Source organism: Macaca nemestrina, chromosome 4 (assembly GCF_043159975.1).
Source record: "Macaca nemestrina isolate mMacNem1 chromosome 4, mMacNem.hap1, whole genome shotgun sequence".
Taxonomy (NCBI): Eukaryota; Metazoa; Chordata; class Mammalia; order Primates; family Cercopithecidae; genus Macaca; species Macaca nemestrina.
The window spans coordinates 106,449,913-106,472,119 of record NC_092128.1 but is presented as its reverse complement, the minus strand read 5'-3'; the positions used below and the strand labels follow the sequence as shown (position 1 = coordinate 106,472,119).

Sequence of the window (22,207 nt, the reverse complement as noted above, 5' to 3'; positions counted from 1 at the left end):
ATTCTATAATACATTTAAAAAATTCAGTGGGGTGAGTGAAGGGAGAATCACTTTAGAAAAAATCTTAAGGTAAGCAAAATGAAAAAGGGAGCCAAGAACTTTAAGGTTCTTTACTTTTATTTTTAAAGAATGTATCAGAAATAGGAATATTACTTGTGAGTAGACAGGTAAACTACAAGAGAGATGCAAATCAGTTTCTCCAGTGCGTATGTTTAAGGGATATGTAAGTTCTAAAGCCTCAGCTCAGCAACTGAAAGTTGCCTGGGCATGATGGAGCCAGCTGGGAACAAGGTACAGGGGTCACTAATAGGAAAATTGCCAATAAGGACAGTAACTTGAAACAATATCCTAAAAATTAAAGAACTGTTCAAAATAAACCAGGGGCAGTGGTGTGTGCTTATGGTGACGTGATGTGGGAGGAGCATAACGTGGGAGGATCACTTTGAGCTCAGGAGTTTGAGGCCAGTTGGGCAACATAGCAAGCCCTCGTCTCTTAAAAAAAAAAAAAAAAAAAGTTCAAAAATAATAGCAACAAACAGATAAAACAATCATGTCTCAAATTTTGGTTTCAGCTTACTGTAATACAGAAGATTAAATATCAGATTAAACCAACACAATAAACCTATTGACAAGAGGAAGGACTTCTGAGGTTTGGTGTTATAACTAAGATTTTATTGGTATTTAAAACTCCTTACTTAACAACCTCAATAATTTAAGATAGCAAGTTAAAAAACAAAACAAAAAACTCCTTACAAAACTAGTAAAGAGGATCTCTTATTAATGAAAACTTTTTTACTCTAAATATGCAGTATCAAAAAGGGCAACTTTTACACTGAGGAAAGACTGTGAAAGTTTTAACTGGGCTTACAAATTTCTTCAATCATTCTTGAGGGTCCATGACCATCTGACATTCTGATAAAAGTGACTGGCCTTCTCTCCAAAATGTTGGATTCCAGGAGGTTCATTAGATTCCCTGGGAGCAAACTTTGGGCCCCAGGTAAAGAACCCCTGAATTTTAGGTATGTTTTCAAATAAGAAAACAGAAATAATCTTAATGATGAGACAGGAATGCCAGTCAGGGACAGCCAAGGAGGGGCAAGTTGAGTACCTCTTATTTTAAATGCTTGGGACCAGAAGTGTTTTGCATTTTTTTGGAATTTTGGAATATCTGTGTCATACTTACTGGTCGAGCATCCTTAATCCAAAAATCCAAAATTCAGAATGCTCCAGTGAGTGCTTCCTTTGAGCAGCATGTCAGTGCTCAAAACGTTTTAGATTTCTTTCTTTCTTTTTTTTTTTCCTTTGAGACGGAGTTTCACTCTTGTTGCCCAGGCTGGAGTACAATGGCATGCTCTCAGTTTACTGCAACCTCCGTCTCCTGGGTTCAAGTGATTCTCCTGCCTCAGCCTCCCGAGTAGCTGGGATTACAGGCACACGCCACCATGTCCGGCTAATTTTTGTATTTTTAGTAGAGACGGGGTATCTCTGTGTTGGTCAGGCTGGCCTCGAACTCCCGACCTCAGGTGATCCACCCGCCTCAGCATCCCAAAGTGCTGGGATTATAGGCGTGAGCCACCACACCTGGCCAACGTTTTAGATTTCCAAGCAATTCACATTTTGAATATTCTAGAATGTTCAACCTATACTACAACTTTAGGACTGAACACATACTTGCCTGACTCAGTAGGATACAGGTTTGAAAAATATCAGCGTATTTAAGGGAAAATGAGACTGCAAGAACCTGAAATCAGCACTATCCTTGAAAATCTAGACTATATCAATACAATATGCATATTGTACTACTTACTATAAATACAAATTTTTAATCAGTTTTGAGATCTTACAGAAAGTCATTCACTGAAGAAAATCTTACCTTCAGCAACACCCCAAGGATACTGCCTTCCTCTGACCCTTTTGCCATTAACTTCAATGATAGTATTACTACCTACCACAGCAAGAGGTAAACGGTCCTAGAAAACAAAGTATTCTTGTTCAAATACATCTCTGTAGTCCTCACAAATTCAAGAATAAAGAAAGTTACATTACTCAACAGATTAGCCAAAAAAAAAAAAAAATTACTTTTGATAGTTTCTGTATTAGTTTTTAAGGCCATTTAACAAATATTTGGTAAACTGCCATCACATGGTATTACCACCAAGGTAAACAATAAATAAAATTAAATTTTCTCTTTAATGTTAAGAATATTCAAGCATATACTTGGTCAAATTATTTACTAAAAATCACTACAGAAAGTTGTCTCATACTTGGGGGGGATAAAAGGTAAAAAATACATTGGCATTTGGGGAAAAAAAAGTGGGCTAATGACTAGCCTGCATACTTGATCACAAACCAACTACAACAGTACCTAAAGCAGGTAATAGTCTATTTGCTAAGCTCTAACTTCTGAACTTCAAATCCTGGCGACTGGATTTGTATTCATCTATGTATAGCCCTTCACAATTTTGTGGTCCCGGAAATATCTAAGCAGCTATTTTATACAACTGCAGAAATTCTTCACTGGCGATGTATAACAATTTCATTATTCCAAGATATTTGCCTACATAATGCCATTATTCAGTACACCATTTTTAGGGCCAAACTATGTAGAAAATCATGAGATAAAATACAGAAAATATGTTGTTACTTTTTGGTTGGTTTTTATTATTTTTAATTGAAACATAATTGTACATATTTGTGGGGTACAGTATGGTATTCTGATACCTGTATACAAATATGTAATGATCGAATCAGGGTAATTAGCATATTTGTCAACACAAACTTATTTTTCTGTATTGGGAACACTCATAATCCTCTCTTCTAGCTATCTGAAAATATAGACTAAATTACTGTTAACTACAGTCACCCTACAATGCTACAGAACGCTAGAACTTATTCCTCCTATCTAGCTGTAATTTTGGTTGGCTTTTATACAGACAAAATAAATACATTTTTGTCTGGCAATTAAAACATAACAGAATGAATTCTCTCCTTTCTCATCACTTGTTTTTTAAGAGGGAAAAAAATTACATAATATGAAAGCCACTTAATTAAAAACAATTTGAAATAAGAATTGTGTTATTCGCCTTGGTAGTTTATACAATTCCTTATTAGATACACTAGCTAATCTTCAAAGTTAACTATAAAGTTGAATTCAACATTAAATCTCCCTAGGCATTTTGTAAGCCAACTACTTAAAACACTAATACTTTTGATCTTTCCTGCAGATGCTGTAGTATGTTTTTAAGGCCTCAGATTACTTTAGTGTATGTACAGGGATGAACCTACCTTTATCTTTTTAACAAGTTTATTTTCTTCTTCATCATCTGTTTCTGGAAATTCATATATTTTAATTTTATGTTCTTGGATTTCTTTCATTATCTAAAATGGAAGAAGTAGTCAGCAAAAGAGCACCATACATAATTAGTATGTTAGTCTTATGTTTATTACATGCTTCTTAGATTCCTATAAAGGTCCTTGGTTCCAGATCCTTTACTGTTTTTAATGATGCAAAGTTGTAATCTAAAAGTACTATGCTAGTCTTTTTTTTTTTAACTGTAAAGTTGATATATAAATACCAAATCCAATTACTTCAGAAGTGTTAAAGTCCTATAGCTATCATATCAAAAGAGTTCCAAAAAAGATGTAAAACTCCAGAAAGGGATTTCTCTGATTGATTTCCACAGTAATGACCTTAGGTCATTTATTTACAATGACTGAGATTCTTCCTTTAGACACAAACTCCCAAGTATCTTATTTAGTTGAATAAACAGGGCTAAACTCACCTAAAATTTTTAGTAGAATCTGGCAAAAGTAAGGTAAAACTAAGTACAGCACTGCTCCCTGCACATTCATCAGAAAAATTCTTGCATGTACATGTATATACACACAAACTGAGGAGCAACAGGTATAAGATTAGGGAAGGACACAAGGAGAAGACACACCTTAGAAATTAAGAAGCTCAAGAATTAATAAGGAAAATGAAGAAAACTAAAGAAGACAACTTATTAATAACATCAGTCAAATTAAATTATCATGTCCAAAATCACGCCAAATTCTAAACAGAATACAGACATCCAAATAATTTTCAACTACCTATCCTTATTTGAACCCATAACAAACCAATGGCTAATATATTAAACCTATCTTCCCTACCTATACTTATATTTTGGTGCAATTTTCATGGCAAAGGTTCCCAGCAGTTATAAAAGGACCCTGAACAAACTATGTTACATGGTTACTCTACTAGACAGAAGTAAACAGAAGTAAAATTGTCACTGAAAGAAAATAAGACCACGCATCTTTTACAATTAGGGTATGTACCTAAATTAAAAAAAAAAGAATAAACGAGGAATTGCAAATACATGATGAAGAGAAAAACGAATAATAGTAGCTAGCACTAAAAGCAATGGTTTTAGTCAGAGGTTGTATATTAAAATGACCTCAGTACAACCACCAGAATGTGACCAATTTGAAAGAAGAGGTCACTTCATATTCATCTTTTTTATCAGTAAAAATCCAAATCGAAATACATAATAAACGAAGAGAAATGCATTATATACTAGTATTTGAAACTTAGAAACAGCACATTACAAAATAAAAATGGGAATGGGTAAGTGTAAAACAGAAAAATACTAGATACAGTAAAAACAATGTACTAAAACTTTCTGAAAATTAGTATGAATTTAGCACAACTTCAAAGTAAATTTTAACAGGCTTTTTATAACAGGTTTCAAGGTATTCTGAAATTCATATTGAAAAAGGTGAAAAACAAAATATTCTGTTACAGTAGGACTATATGGACAATAGAGATAATTACAATCTATTTTTAAATGTTATACAAAGTGCTGTGGTTTAAACAATATACTACTGGCCAAAAATAAAGACTACTGCAATAGAGAAAGGTTCCAGGATTGACCCTATATTTCATAAAATGTAATATATAATGAACAAGACACAAATTAGAAATATGTGTGACTGTGTAACTCAGTATTATTGAGACAACTAGACATGAGTCTAGAAAAACAGTTTAGTGGTCTTCCAGCTAGCTTATACAGCATGAGACTCTTAATCTTAGGGTCATGGGTTTGAACAATAACTTAAACTATAAATATCCCATAAAGTGCACTGAAAACAAAATTAGGATATAAGCAGCAAAAGAGAAAACAGAAAAAATATTGTGAAAATGAGAGAGAACTAAATACTCAGAATAAAAAGAACCCATATCAATAAATACGGGTAATACCAGGTACTACTGGTCAAAAAGACAAAGGATTTGAACAGATGTTTACAAAAAGGGGGAAAAAACAGCTTTGTTTTTAAAATGTTCAGCCTTTCTGGAAAGTAAAAGGAAAAGACAAAGAAATGATTAGGTACCACTTCATTCCAAAAAAGTTTTCAAAGTAAAAATAACAATGCTGGCAAAGTCACAGTGAACCAGATGTAGACTTTAGAAAACAAATTTGTTTTATTGGGAAAGCACCATGACAAAATGGGGAGTGGGGAGATAAAGACCCATAAAAAACAATCATAGCCTTTGAAAGAATAATCCTCTTCCCGGGAATTCATTCTAAAAAAATAATTCGAGGGGAGGGGAGGAGAGGGGAGGGGAAGGGAGAGGAAAGAATAATTCTAAAGAGTATGGGGAGAAATTGTCTGTGTGGGGGTATTATTAAAGAACACTTAAAACAGTCATATTTAAAAACTGACAAAGGCAGAAGATTCAAGAGTTATTTTTAATACAGTATAAATGACAATACAGTAAAGCAGTAAGAGGAATGGATTGCAATACATTATACTAAAAATAGTAAAAACTGCAAATTATGAGAATGGTATAAGAAACCTGGGTTAACCCATCCTGCTCACCTGTTTTTTAAACTGTTGGCATTCCTCTGGTGTGAGTGTGTCTGCTTTGGCAATAAGTGGGATGATATTCACTTTTTCATGCAAACGCTTCATAAACTCAATATCCAATGGTTTAAGTCTGAAATACACAGTATTTAATATGACTGAATTCATCAGTTTGGGAGAACAAGATTCTTCACATCCCCAGTGCTAGTTAAATACAATGTTAACTACTTTACTTACTTATCAGAAACACTCTGAAGATGTATTAGGCCAGCAAAAGTTAGGTAGAACAGGACTTCAAGAAGCATTGGAGTGGCTAAGGCTTTGACTCCTGCCCTTGAACCCTGGTCACAGGGTTTTGGCCCTAAAGAGGAATTGGAAAAACCAGAAAGGCTCCTAATAGAATGTCCTAGAATTATCTCTATATTTATTACTCAAAATTTACAAGGTTTTAAAATTTTTTTTTTTTATTTAATTTTTTAAGACGGGGTCTCACGCTGTTGCTCTGGGTGGAGTGCAGTGGTATAATCTCAGCTCACCGTAACCCACCTCCCAGGCTCAGGAGATCCTCCCACCTCAGCCTCCTGAGTAGCTGGGACTACAGGTGCACACCACCATGCCTGACTAATTTTTGTATTTTTTGTAGACACAAGGTCTCACCAGGTTGCCCAAGCTGGAGGATTTTTTAAAAATGAAAAATGGTAGCCCTCTTTCAACTCCACATTCAGTTCTTGCTACCAACTATCTTTCTCTGACAAGATGCTCACAAGATAATCTTCAACATCCCTTTTATTCATTACAATCTGGCTGCTACCTCCAGTTTGCCTCCGTACTTTCAAGAAGATGACTAAATACTTCTATCATGGTGCTTACCATTACTTATTCTCTCACAAGCTCCTCTTCTTCCTTACGATACTTTTCAGGATCCTCTTAGTAAGCTAGTCCCTTAAGAGGTACATTCTTTAGAATTTCATACCAGGCTTTCTCTTCTTACTCTACATTCAGTACAATTATTATGACTACAATAGATTTCAATTATCTTCAATTGGTCAACTGACTTCCAAATCCTCATATACAGCTCATATCTCACTGTTAAGTTCCAGATTTGTGTTTACCCAGTGGATATGATACCTGGGTGTTCCATGGGCTCCTTAAAATCAAAAGCTCATCTGAACCCCCATTTTCCCTCTTCTATGCTTCCTATCTCAGTGAATGGCACTACAATCTTCCCAATTACTCAAGTGTGAAACCTAGGATTCCTCCCCTCCTCTAATCCTATTCCCATATATATAGTATGTGTATAGACATGTGTGTGTGCGTGCGTGTATGTGTATGTATATATGTATGTACGTATGTATATCTCCATTTCCATTACTTTAGGCCACCAAGACCTTTGGAATGAATAACTATACTACAAACCATCCATACTGAAGTCAGAGTGGTCTTTCTAAATCCAAATCTTATTGAGTTATGACCTGACCAAAAATCTTATTAAAGGCCAGATTCCTTAACTAGAACGGCCTACAAAGCTTATGAAGACATAGACTCTCAAGCTAACCTCAACTCTTAGCATGCCTGGCCTTTCTTTTGCCTCCTACTTCCAATGAGCCAGCCTTTTTGAATTTCTTACAATTCCTTGAAAGCACCATACTTTGACATCTGGCCGCAGGCTACTACCTTGGCTGGAACACCCTCCATTCTCATTCTTCTTCTCCTTGGCCTCGCTAATTCCTATTCATCCTTTAGGACACTGGCTTACAATCCAATTTCCACTGGGAATCCTTCTCTAACCTAAGACTAGGCATATTTCTATGTGGTCACAACACTTAATATGCTGTACAGTAACTGCCTGCCTACATATAGATGGTTCCTCACTACGGTTCCACTTAACAATTTTTCAACTTTCTGATAGTGTGCAAGCAATACACATAGAATAGAAACCATACAACCATTGTTTTTTTCACTGTCAGTACAGTATTCAATAAATTACATGAGATATTCAACACATTATTACAAAATAGGTTTTATGTTAGATTTTGCCCAAATGTAGGCTACTCTATAATGTTTAGTAGGCAAGGTGTATTAAACGTATCTTCAACTTATGATGGGTTTATGTTACCCTGTCCCAAGTCGAGGAGCATCGGTATTTGTTTCTCCTGTCTTCTCACTGAAATACCCTCTACAGTAAGGGCCTTATCTCAATTCATCTGTATCCTCAGCACCCAGCAGGGTATCTAACACTCGAGAAGGTGCCCAAATATTTGTTGACAAAAAAAGTAAGCTGCTGTGATTTTCCTTATGTCCTTTAGTAATTCTAAATGCAAATCAAAGTCCTCAAATCTAGAATATACCGTGGACTAAAATTCAATGTTTCACAAGAATAAATGAAGATACTAGAAATATTTTGCAAAGGACTACCATTCTAAAGTACTATTCCTTAACTTTTCTAAAAACATGAGAAAAAAATGAAATAAAGGTCTCATTCTGTTAATAATTTTATAAACTAATATTGACTAATAACTGAATTGACTGACATTTTAAAATGAAGAAAGAGAAACAAATATATTAAAATTGGGGGGATTAGGGCCCTAAGACTAATAAGATAGTCCAGTCCTTTTACTAACAAAGATTACTGTATATACTTTCCTGTGGTAGTAAGGGCTGAGAGGCAGAAAAACAGAGACAGTGAGGGGGAGAAAGCAAACATGGAGAATTAAGATAGCTGCCTCCTATTCTAATTCTCCTTGTCTTAAATCCCCTGAAAATTGACACTGGCATTCAGAGAATAGGGAGCACAATGAAAAAAGTGTGTAGATGGAATAACACTGTTTATATGATCTGTAAACTGTGTTCTTGCCTCACTAGTGTTAACTAAAAGAACCTATCCATTTTTATTTATGTTTTTGACAGGGTCTTGCTCTGTCACCCAGGCTGGAGTGCAGTGGTGCAGTCATAGCTCACCAGAGCCTCACTTCCACTTTGACTCCTGAGTAGCTAGGACTAAAGGAGTGCACCCCCATGCCCAACTAATTTTTTGTTTGTTTGTTTGTTTTTTAGTTTCATTCTTATTGCCCAGTCTGGAGTACAGTGGCACAATCTTGGCTCACTGCAACCTCTGCGTCCCAGGTTCAAGCAATTCTCCTGCCTCAGCCTCCTAAGTAGCTGGGATTATAGGCATCCACCACCAAGCCCGGCTAATTTTTGCATTTTTAGTAGAGACGAGGTTTCACCATGTTGGCCAGGCTGGTCTTGAACTCCTGACCTCAGGTGATCCACCTGCCTCAGCCTCTCAAAGTGCTAGGATTACAGGCGTGAGTCACTGTGCCCAGCCCCAACAGATTTTTTAATTTTTTGTAGAGATGGGATCTCACCATGTTGCCTAGTCTGTGGCCTCAAGCAATCCTACTGCCTTGGTCCCCAAAGTGCTGGGATTACAGGCATAAGCCACTGTATCTGGCCTGAACCTATCCATTTTTTAAAAAAATTTAAGTTTTGCTTATTTTCATTAATCATTACATAAAACACTAAATATAAATGCCATGAAATATTCAATCTCAGATTTCTAAATTGTTATGGTTTTTCAATTTATACTCATGACAAATTTAAATTGCCACAACCTTATTAAGCTATTATGTCAGATACAAGCCTGCTTATTAATCCAGTGACAAAAAAGCAGAGTTCAGTTAATCTAAAATTGTAATAAATCTTAAGGGCATTTAATATAAAGTATTAAAATCCACATAAAAAGATTTTGTATTTAAACACAAAACAATGCTTGCTGAATATTTATTATAATATCCCAACTTTCAGAGAGAAAGATATTTAAAAATAAACATGACGAGGAAATTAGGGAAGTCAACTTCTTAAATATAACCAAAGGGTCAAAGAACATTTAAGTCAGTTTAAAAATTAAACTTTAGGAAAAAAGGTAAACCTTGTAAAAGTCCCATTAAATTTCAGAAGCCTACAAAATGTCAGCAACAGAAAACATTTAGTTCACATGTATATTACATTCTGGTTGAATTTTTTTCTCTGTCCATTTAGTTTTATATTGGCTGGTGTCTTCACCAACAAATTTAGTTTTCAAATCTTGTTTTTAAGCAATAGAAAATCCTTTATCATTTCTAGAATATAAGCCCATACTAAAGAGAAAAGACTATTTAATCTCAAAGTCTACAGCATAATAAACAAGTACAGGGCAAATGACAAATTTTTTTGTATGTATGTATGTATGTATGTATTTATGTATGTATGTATGTATTTATGTATGTATGTGTAAGAGAAAAAATCCTTCTGTATAAAACTCACTGGATGACACCAATTTTTCTAAAAGTGGTAATCAAAGCTAGAAGGATAAAACACCATTTTAAAATTCATGTTCCAAGTCAGTTTTTTATTTTAATAACAATTACAAAATACTGAACAATGCACATGAGGCAATAATAGCTGAAATCACAAATTAGCCATGCATGCAGTTCATACTTGGTAGAGGGAGGTAGGAGGCACTGAAAGTACACTGTTGGACCCATTTATAATTACTTGTAAAAACAAATCCCTCTAAAAAGGGAACCTAGGGACTACCCAGACAAGATGGAAAAGCTCTGATTCATCTATTAAGAGTGCATGGAATTTCAGTCTGTAGTGAGCAGGATATCTGGAACTCTATACATAAAATTCCGTGCCATATTCCTTCACTTAATCCACAATATCATGTACCAATGGGCAAAACTTTGTTCCATTTCTAAAAATAAACTGAGAAATTGTTCAAAGGTATATTTTTATATATAGGAAATAGCAATTTTAAACATCTTACTCCTTGTGACAAGAAACGGCACAAAGCTACTACATATCACTTGAATATAAAAATGTATTCTTTTTAAAAAACTCTCATTTCCCATGCAATTTTAAGAAATAAAATTTTCCCCAAGGGGATGGGAGGAATGTAATTTCATGAGAATTACTCAACTTGGACAGAGTCCAGAAGATCTAAAATAATAAAATTGGTTATAAGCTGACAAATTTTATTGACTTAACTGCAAGTTAAGATTTCACTCTGCTGGCTTACATGAAGAGGCCCTGACAAGTTAAACGAGAATGATTTAAAAATATAAATTCAAGTAGCTACACAAATACTCATAAAAGGTTATACAGTGTATTGTACTTTTGAGATTACTTTTTTTGAGCCTAAGTCAAAGAGTCAGTTTAGTGATTTAAATATGTAAACTGAGAACACTGTAAAAGAATATTAGACATAAAAGAAGAAACATTTTTACCCCACTGCAATCTGACAGTGCAAAAATATAAGTATGTAATTGAGGCTCCCTTATCCATTGAGAGTGATAATGGGCACTGACCTATCTTTAAAAAAATAAAAGAGAACAAGAAGCCAAAAATAGAAGAGAAAGGTATACTTGAAGGAATTGGTTTACACTACTGTAATGTGAGTGTTAGACAACTTAATGCTATTTAGCCTGATGCTACTACAGTTCTTTTGGTGGAGAGATGGTGGAGTTACAATCATCAGATGGCCGAATTATACATGCTGAGTTACTTATCCAAAGGAAAAGACTGAGGAAGAATAACTGGAAAAATGTGCAGTTGTCAACGACACATATATGTACTCAAAACGACAGGGGAATTACAAATAACAAAAAAAGGGAGTATAGGCTAACTATAACAAACAGAACAATCAGATCAGGTTAAAGTCTAGATTCTTAAGTCTTAAATCCTAATAAAAGCTTAGTAATAACAATATGATACCTAAACAACATGTTTATGACAGTTAAAGTGAAACAGAAGCCAAATAGATTTATTGTAGAAAGAAATGGCACAAGGAAACACTGGCATGCAAGTGTTTTTGATAACCATCTCTTATGAGACATATAATAAATAGCATCTTTGGATTTATTCTGAATATATCTAACCGGTATGGCTGCTTCTCTTTATTGGTAGTTCAATGAGTAGCAGAGTGGTTAACATGAAAGCTAAATTTGCCACATTGAGACCTCAAACCATGATGGCAATACTTTATTTCCATGAAGAAGGGAAAATCCTTATGAATGAAAAACTAAGGAGTAAAATCACTGTTAGCTTATATAGGATTTAAAAAGGCTTTCAACTAAGACATTTCTACATGAAATTTAGTACTTCATAATGGGTATAGTTGTATGTACTTCACAAACTTAAAGATTACTAAAATATGCACATAAAGGTAACAGTAAGCAACAACAACAAAAAAGGAATTAGAAGTATCAAGGTACTGACCCATGTCCTGAAGGAGCAATGAAGTATAAACAACATTGCACCCTGTTATCAGGCATCTGACGTCTGTTCACTCGTGATTCTGCATTTAAGTAGTCCTCAAATTTACTATCAATGTAGTCGATAACAGGCTGCCAGCTATAGAATGCAAATAAACAAACAAGTTGCAATTCTACATATGAATTAACGGATGACTGTTAAAGGACAATAATCAGTATTTTCAAATGGGCAAAATGAATTTACCAGTAGAAGGTATGTCAAGTTATTCCATATAAAGATTCAAAAATATAAATTATGTTGAATAAATCTTTATTATTTTAAAACTTTCCAAGTGAAAGAAAATAAACTATTTATTGTCAAAACACAGCTAAATTATTAGCATATTTTTGCACTAATAAGTGTATTAATAACACACTTCATAATATGAAAACAATTATATTCAGTTTTAAATTTCAAATGAGATTACTTTAAATAATAAAAAAACTTCATGATGAACTTATGAGTTTTAAGAGTTGACAGAAAATTACCTCAAAAACAATGTGAATTCAAACAAAAATAAAAGTATTATTTATAAAATACTAAGATAAGCACTTCAGACTAAAATTTCATAGTTGTTTTCTTCACTTAGGACTTACAGAAAAACTGAAGGTCTAAATATCAGGTTTAAATTAGTATTGAGATAGAATTTATACAAATGGATAAAATTAAAGCAAACAGTTTTAAATTTCTTACAATAATGAGAATTCTTCTATTTAGCTATGTTATTTTATAATATGTCTTAAAAACAATTTTATGATAGGTATTATTTCCATTTTATAGAAAAGTAAATGGGTTCAAAGAAGTTCAACAACTTTGTCAGATAAGTGGCAAAGTTGGTATACAAACCCAAGTCATGTCACTTTAAGTTTGGAGACCTTTGCTAAGATGAGAAGTTTTAAAATGTTAAGAAGAAAAAGTTTAACCAAATGCACTGCAAAGTTGTGAGGACAAACCCTTCTTACCAATTACTATTATCCACTGCATCTCCAAATCCTGGGGTATCAACTATTGTGAGCAGCAACTGAACACCACCTTCTTTGATTAAAACTTTAGATTGTTCCACCTATAAGAGTAATTGGTGAAGATGTTAATATCATACATTACACCAGTGATTTCCTACAAGGGGTGACGGTAGGGACGTTCAAGTTTATCAAAACCAGCTGGGAAACTGTTAGAAAGACCGAATCTACGTACTCCCACATTTTATTCAGAATCAATGATGGTGGGCATTGGAAATCCACATTATTCGAAAGAAAAGCATATATACAAATAGTATGCCAATCTCTTGGCAAATTCACACTGGGTTTACGACTCATACTTGGTATAAAGAAAGACAGAGGAACTGATAAAATAGTGATCACCACTAAAGACATGTAATGCTTATATAAACTTAAATGTGCATCTAATAATACAAATAAGCAGTTTGAGTGATTTAGTAATTCACAGAGTTCAAACATAATTAATCAGAGAACATCATCTAATCTACCATTTACAGTAAATGTGTTCCTGGACTATTCTCTATCATGTTTGGCCCCAACCACTCACTCAAATGAACTTACTATCATTCCTTAATCTTTCTCAGCATGAATGTAGTTACCCTTGTATCTATGTTATGGCTAGGAGCCAATCCTCTTCTCAAATGTGATACTCCACATTCTGGACAATGTAATCAGCAAAAGTCCAGACAGTTTAAAAAAAAAAAAAGTGTATTCTGGTAGGGTGAAACCTTACTATTGGACTTAAATGATAACAACAGTTCCTGGAACAATTTAAGATACTCTGTAACCTCAAGCTCTGTATCAGAAGATGTATTATCATTCATCCTGGGCATATGCTGCTGTTAAATGCAAAGTATCAGTTTTCAGGAGCCCAAGATAAAGCAAACACGGATTCAAATGAAAAAGGAATAATTCCTCCAGAAAAAGATAGGCTTTCTCCTGATACACATTTATGTCAAGTCCTTATTAAGGCTAGAGGCTCCAAGTATGCTGATAAGCTAATTTACAAGACAAAAAGTTTGGGACACTTTTAGAGATAGCCTATTTCCTTTTGGCATGTTTTATAGATGCTACCTGATGCATGAAGAGACTAACATGTGGAGACTAAGATTGCTGAGCAAGAAAAGTCTGCGGCCTCACAATCCAGTAACACTTTCTGAGATGATGGAATTGTGTATCCACACTGCATCTCCAAATTCTGGGGTATCAACTATTGTGAACAGCAACTGAACACCACCTTCCACTTGTCCATGTGGCTACTTAGTCCTTGAAATCTGACTAGTGCAAATGAGGATCTGATATTTAATTTTATTTACTTTGAATTAACTTAAATAGCCACATGTGGCTAGTGACTACCGAATACACAGCAGAGGTCTACAGCAATCAAGAGTTTTCTGTTATTATCAGGGATAAAACTTACTAAAACTGAAAAAAATTGCCTGAAATGTGGACATGCATGACTTATCTTTTAGAGAAATGAGATGCCAAAGTCTGATCTTTTAGATTAATGTTCTTTAAACTGCTTTGATCCTGATATAAACTATCAGTGAAAATTTTGCAGATCCAAAAGATATTTACCCACCAAATATATACTATTGGCAATCTGAATATTAAGTATTAATATGTATTATCATTTTTCTGTAGATTACAAAAGTAAACATCAATAAGAGTTGTAGTATTTTCTGATCATCCTCAGTATCAATGACTGATGCACATCATTTAGGAGATCACTGTTACATACCACATAACTAAGATAACATGTCTATTATCAGGTTACCCTAATAACATGAGGGAGGCAAACTAACTCAGAGAAAACAATCAGATTCATCAGTGTGAGATCATGGGAACCAAAGGAAAAAAATTTTTCTTTTTTAGTCAGGGTCTCATTCTGTTGCTCAGGCTGGAGTGCATGGCAGATCACAGCTTACTGCAGCCTCACTCCTGGGTTCAAGCGATCTTCCCATTTCAGCCTCCCAAAGTGCTGGGCCAAAAAACATTTTTAATGGTATCATCTCATCTGGTTTAAGAGGTTTACATTTTATCTGGTGATCTTCTAGTCAAAGGACAACCCAGTCAAATATAACATCTCAATATCTTGAATTCACCTCCATCTCCTTTATAAAGACAGATCATTTATTCATGATAACTGTGGCTGAAGCAGAAATATCCAAAGTAAACATACCAGTCCTTTACCTACTTACTCCTTTAAATAACATAGTACTATATACTAGAAAGTGATACAGCAATATAGTTAATCTACATGAATCATCTCCAATTTTACTTCAAACTATTTCTGGTTCCTTTATTACCAAACGAAGCCCATTCTACCTTCAGTAATATGCTGTATACCAACTACACATTTTAACTTAACAGCTTAAATTTTAAGATATTTCCCTGTTTAAAAAAAAATCAGTTCAACAACTTACTGACTTGCTAAGACAAATGAAGATTTGTATTTTATACACTTTAAGGAATGTTTATAAAGCTTCTTTTCTTCTCTGGCCTACGAAATTCTGTGTATCCATACATGGTCAAATACAAAGAAGTCAGTGACATATGGAAAAGATCCAGAAAACATCACTGTAAACTAGTGCCATTCACAGGATCCAACTGTATCCTATCATCTGGTATTACAAGTATTCTCATGGGATCCATGGAAAACGAATTAGTTCAAGTCCAAGAATTTCAAACTTTTCTTAACAAATCTATTCCAAATGGTCACTTTCCCATGCACTTTCCTTAAGCAGGTCACATCAACATATTTTATGGCATCACTCAGGGTTCTCTAAGATTAGCTGCATAATTTAGTACCAAAAGAATGAATCGAGGGCATTTTCAACTGTTTTTCCCTGAAAAATAAATAAAACTAAAGCTATCGTCTACGTATCATCTATGTATAATTAATCTACTGAGACCTCTTTTGGCATTCGAGATTCCAGAAATCCAAGGTACTCATTTTCTAATACTGAGTGTATACAGTATACAAGAGTTCCAGTATACTGAGTTTTCAGTTTTACAATCTGAGGAAAAAAAGTCAAACAATGTTTACTATACAGCTTCATATAAACTAATCTTTTCTAACTTAATGTTTACATGCCACTTATTAAGGTAAATAAAAAATGTTACTTAATTAAGAACATAACATTTTGAAGAGAGAGTTAAAATTCTCTGTCAAGAGCTTACCTCTACCTACACTTGCTCAAGAGGTAGCATTATAGCCAAAACTCTGAAGAGATTTGAATGGCCTGAGATACTCCACTTAGCTCAAACACAAAAGCTATTTTGCTTATTTATTGACTCAAAAGACAAATATCATCTTAATCATGTTCCACAAGAAAGTGAAAGAGGAAGTGACCAATAGTAGAACAGTTATCCCTTAAGAATACTTCCATCTCATCAAGACCCAGAACTACTTTATTGAGAAGAAAGTTGATCCCAAAATTCTAATTTGGCCTTCTATTCTGAACCTCTTCATCTCTTATATCCCTGTCTCCTTACAGTGAGACCTCAAATCCCTTGACCCTCTCATTTTCTATTATCAACCTCCTTCCCAAAACCTTTCTTTCTTTCCCTTTCCAACTCAAATCCCATTCTGGATTAACCCATCTTTCTATTCCTACACCATAAAATTCATGACCTTCAACCTCAACAAGAATTTCCCTGCTAATATTCCTCTTATATGCTCCTTAGTCTTATGCCTCTCCCATTTCCCAGTAAAGCTCTTCCCAAGCCCACGTCTGTCACAATGCTCAGTGCAGTACCTCACATCTCCACTTAAAAATGAGACCATTCCCAGTCTGTATGAATCAGCAGTGTACCTTATGGTACAGTGTGTGTGAAATATATCTTTTTCCTAAAGCGATTTCTCAATCTATTATAGGGAACTGATTAATTTCCATTTCAGATTCATCTTGACAACTGTTTACACTATTTCCCCTCTATCTTCAATCTCTCATTTCTTAGAGAACGACTTGCCACAGGATATAAGCATTCTCAGGTCTCTTTTGGAAATCATCAAACCACTGAGTCCTCTATACTCACACTCCTAGGCACTCCTTTTCATCCCTTCCTTAATAGCCATCACCCATCCTCACTGACTCACTTACTACTCACTTCTCAACCCACTGCCATCTTGCTACCACTTCATTTAAATTTACCTTGCCAAGGTCACCTCTACAGCACCTTACAAAAGCATCTTTCTCACTAAGTCATAATTGTTTGTCCATATTTTTCCCACAATTGTGAGATCTTTGAGAACTTTTTGTTTTATCATCATTGTAGCCCGAAAACTTAGTATAAGACAAGCATTCAAATATGTTATGTGAATGGCTCAAAATCTATCAAAACTGGACCAAATGTCAACAGGAAAGTTTCCTGATTGGGCTCTGTGAAAATTTTTCAAGGAGTCTATCAAGTATGTTATCCTAGAGATGTACGTACTGCTTTCATCTTTTCTCACTTTCAAAACTTTTGCAACCACTTCATCTAAAATAGTGATTTACAAAACTTCAGGGGCCAGCTGGGCGCGGTGGCTCACACGTGTAATCCCAGTGCTTTGGGAGGCTGAGGTGGAAGGATCAGTTGAGGTCCAGAGTTCGAGACCAGCCTGGCCAACATGGTGAAACCCCATCTCTACTAAAAATACAAAAATTAGCTGGGTGTAGCGTGCGCCTGTAACTCCAGATACCCAGGAGGCTAAGACAGGAAAACTGCTTGAGCTCAGAAGTGGAGGTTGCAGTAAGCTGAGATCACACCACAGCACTCCAGCCTGGGCGACAGGGCAAGACTCCATCTTGAAAGAAAAAAAAAAACAACAACACTTCATGGACCAATAAAAAGTTTCAAAGGGGAACAGCATAAAGTTTCCAACTAAGAACTTCAAAAAATCTAAACAGTGTCATTGCACAAAAGAATTATCTTAATAGAATGCATTAAGAAAAAATTAAAATGGACTTTCATCTCAGAAAAAAGGATAATTTCTTCCCAAGAAAGGACAGATGATACCCTTTCACTGACATAAAGTATGATTTTAAAATTTTCAAATGCAGGCCAGGCATAGTGGCTCACGTCTATAATCCCAGCACTTTGGAAAGTCGAGGCGGGCAGATCACTTGAGGTCAGGAGTTCGAGACCAGCCTGGTCAACATGGTAAAACCCCATCTCTACTAAAAATACAAAAATTAGCCAGGCATGGTGGCACACGCCTGTAATCCCAGGTACTCAGGAGGCTGAGACAGGAGAAACACTTGAACTTCAGAGGTGGAGGTTGTAGTGAACCAAGACTGCACCACTGCACTCCAGCTGGACAAAAGAGCAGGACTCCATCTCAAAAATAAATAAATATAAAAATTTTCAAATGCAACAAAATTATAAAATAAAGCTTAATTGTTAGTATACATACAACACTGTAAGCAATATATTTCCAAAAAATTTTGTTAATCTGGGTATCTATATTTGAGACTGAAACATGAAGTAGAACTTATCACATGTTCAATTTTTTTATTTTACTTCATTTTCATTAATCTTTCAGAAAAATATATATGTAAGTAAAAAATGGAGGTAATATGGTACCATTCCATTCCATTTGAAACATTCTGAAAGAACTAAGGCAAAGCACTTCCCTCTCCTCCTTTCACCCTGACAGGCACAGGATAAAACCAGTTTGCAGTAGAGCAGTGGTTCTCAAAATGCAGTACCTAGACTGGCAGTAATACATTCTGAGAACTAAACAAATACAAATTACTTGTGCCCTGCCTCAAACCTGCTATACAGCAAACCATGAAGAAAGGGACTCAGCAATCTGTGTTTGAACAAGCCTTCCACGTGACTGTGATGTGCGCTCCAGTTTGAGAAGCACTGGTATAAAGAATTCCAGGACTGGTGTCAGCTTGCATCTGGAAATGCACAGATATAACTCAGGGTTCTGAAGTCCAAGATAAGAGGTTAAGAATTAATCTTAATGAGCTTCTATTAATACTGAAAACTTCACTTGAATCAGAACCACTATTTTACACACAGGAGGCTAAAAATCAGCTCTCTGCTCAGTGTACAAAGCTTCCCATTCCTTCCAAGACTGTGAATGTGAATAAATATCTCCTTTAAGATACAAGTCTCTTATAAACAGATAACGCCCAGGGATGAGAATATGAGATCGTGGTCTTTATTAAAATCTTGCTCCTTATTCAGTTACATAACAGGAGAGTGTTTTTCTCCCCATTTTTATAAACATTTGTATTTTGAAAATCAGGACTGTATGTTTACCAGACTAATATGTCTGGACTGAGATACAATACTGGTGATCACTCCCCTCTACTGTGAGTGTTTACGAGCTTCCAACGGCAGATCATCTGCTAGACTACTGGGCTTGGTAAGGAGCCAGCCAACTATTAAAAAGATTACATTCTAATTTTCTAACTACATTCAGGCTTCTTGAATGACTCTGACCCTGTCTGTAATAATGGCATGTTCTTTCCTGAGTAATGGGCAAAAGAGTTTAGATGATCTTCAACTGGTTCCCAGTACACAAAGGAATACACCTCCATGGTTCAGTCAGGAAAGAGGACTTCTACAGGATTCTAGTAAGGATCAATCTGGTTCTCAAATGTTACAGGTCTTCTTTTTGGTAAAGAAAAGATATTTAACAGTGGTACACATGCCTCTGTCTTAAAAATCCTCCTAGAGATATTCTCACCTCCATTACCCCTTTGTTTTCAAGATAAAGAGAGTTTCTGGGAAGATATTCACAACAGAAGAGGATATTTTTGAAGTGTTATTTTAAAGGAAGGTAAAATAAGTTTAGACAATTTATTCTGAAGCTAGGCCAATGTAAGAATTCTAATAAATTGAGGGCATGTCACATCTTTAACAGATGCTTGCCTGGCGAGAAAATGTCTGCAATATCTAAAATGTAGGGGATTATTAGATTTTTAAAACTCCTATAAATCAGTAAGAAAATGACAGAAAAATATTAAGATTATCAAAACACTTTAATGAAATGTGAACAGTTAATGAGTACAAAAGACATGTTCAACCTCACTAGAAATCAAAGAAAATAAACTCAAATACCTTTATATCTTTATGCACACACAACAGCAATGAGCGCCTAAGTCTACCAAAACATACACAAGAATGTTCCTATTAGTAAAAAACTGAAAACCCAAAGGCTTATCTAAAATAAACAATAAAGGATATACTGATAAATTCACACAATGGAGTATCATACTATGATGAAAAAGAACTACACCCAACATGAGTAAATAATACAGACGTAATCTTCACTGAAAGAAAACAGATACAAAAAAGTATATGTATATAACGTTCAAGAACAGGCAAATTTATCTACGGAGAAAGCAGTCAGTTAAGGTGTTTATCTTTGTGGGGTGTAATACTGAATGAGAGGGAGCACACGGAAGAAACTAGGGTTCTGGAAATGAACTGCATATTAATTTGGGTAGTGGTTAGTTTTACCTTGCATCTCTAAATTCATAAATACCTAAATTAAGGTATTCATAATAGATACCCAAATTAAGAAAGTTCAAAGTTCGTTTTCTTGCTTAGGATTAAAATTTCCAATATTTATGACAAACAAGCATGCAGGATCAAGTTTTTAGAGCATAATTTTGCAGGTAATTTTAAATCTCAAGCCCTATGAAGGTTACCAAAACAAAACAAAACAAAACAAAACACAACAAAATCCTAAAATAGAAACATCGAAAAGGAGAAATAAGAAATTCACTTCACAAAATTATTCCTTTGGGATCTAGTTACTAAACTGCATCTTGTAGTTTGATACATATGAGTTACTGCCCAGAATATATAGACTGTCCTTCCATCCTGTGCACTGGGATCATCACTACCACTTCTTTGAATTCAGCTAAAAGCATCACTGCCTCAATGAAGCCGACTCCAGCCAGAAATGTTCACTTGCCTCCTCTCTGCTCGTGTCCTATATATCACATAAGCAGAGCTCAACAACAATACTTTTAATCAACAGTTTAGAGCAGTACTGCCAAACAAAAACACCATGTCAATCACATAATTTATAATTTTCTTAAGTAGCCACTTTTAAAATAGGAAAAAGGTTAAATAAAAAAAAAATACCATGTCAATCATAATTTATAATTTTCTAAGTAGCCACTTTTAAAATATGAAAAAGGTTAAATAAAATTGATTATTTTATTTATACATCCAAAATATTATCACTGTAGTATACAATCAATATAAAAAATTATTGAGATTTTTTTTCCATGCTCAGTGTTAGACATCTGTGGTATATTTTATATTTGCAGAACATCACAATTTAGACTACCCACATTTCAAAGATTAATAGCCACACATGGCTACAGGTTGCTGTAATATTTAATAAAAAGTGCATATCTAGAATCCAGCCCCTTGCTCTATAAAGTGTGATCTACCATCCAGCAGGATCAGCATCACCTGTGATCTTGTTAGAAATGCAGAAATTGCAGCCCATCTCAGACCTACTAGAAGAACTAAATTTAACAGGATATCCAGGATTGGAATGCATAGCAAATACTGAGAAGCAGTAAATTAGATCACATATACCTTGGGAGTCTTACAGAATTGCTATTGCCATTCAACTATGATATGGTATTATGCCACTGACTAATATAGAACACTGTATGTAAATAACAAAAGCTTTTCTATAAATCATGTTTTCTCTACACTATCCGATGCAATTTTCTGCAATGATGAAATTCTTCATATATGTGCTGCAAAAAAATGGCAGCCACTTGCCACATGAGCTGTTAAGCACCTGAAATGTATCTGGAGCAAATGAAAAATTGCATTTTTAATTTAACTAATTTTAATTGATTTAAACATGTGGCAAATGACTACCATACTAGATAGCACAACTCCAGGGGAATTGGTTACTATGTCACAATGTCATCTCTAGGAGAGTCCTCGGGACAAATTTGGAAAGTTCTAGTCAAGATAATTCTTCTGATTAACTGTACTTTTTAAAAAATTTTATGAAGTCATATTTACTATCTTACACTGAATAAGGGCAAATTTGTATCTTCTAAGGAAGCATAATAAAAGTT

The 22,207-nt window shown here is 34.7% G+C and overlaps 1 protein-coding gene across 4 annotated transcripts in view; it reads right to left on the bottom strand.

The window, feature by feature from the left end:
• Positions 1-22,207, bottom strand: part of SEPTIN7 (septin 7) — a 105,551-nt gene that overhangs the window by 19,891 nt on the left and 63,453 nt on the right. For all 4 annotated transcript variants that reach the window (XM_071095038.1, XM_071095037.1, XM_071095035.1 and 1 more), the window contains 5 exons: positions 13,107-13,207; positions 12,109-12,243; positions 5,863-5,980; positions 3,286-3,378; positions 1,874-1,970 (listed from right to left, as the gene is read on the bottom strand). In XM_071095038.1, coding sequence (XP_070951139.1) covers positions 1,874-1,970; positions 3,286-3,378; positions 5,863-5,980; positions 12,109-12,243; positions 13,107-13,207 — 544 coding nt within the window. The remainder of the gene's footprint in view (positions 1-1,873; positions 1,971-3,285; positions 3,379-5,862; positions 5,981-12,108; positions 12,244-13,106; positions 13,208-22,207) is intronic.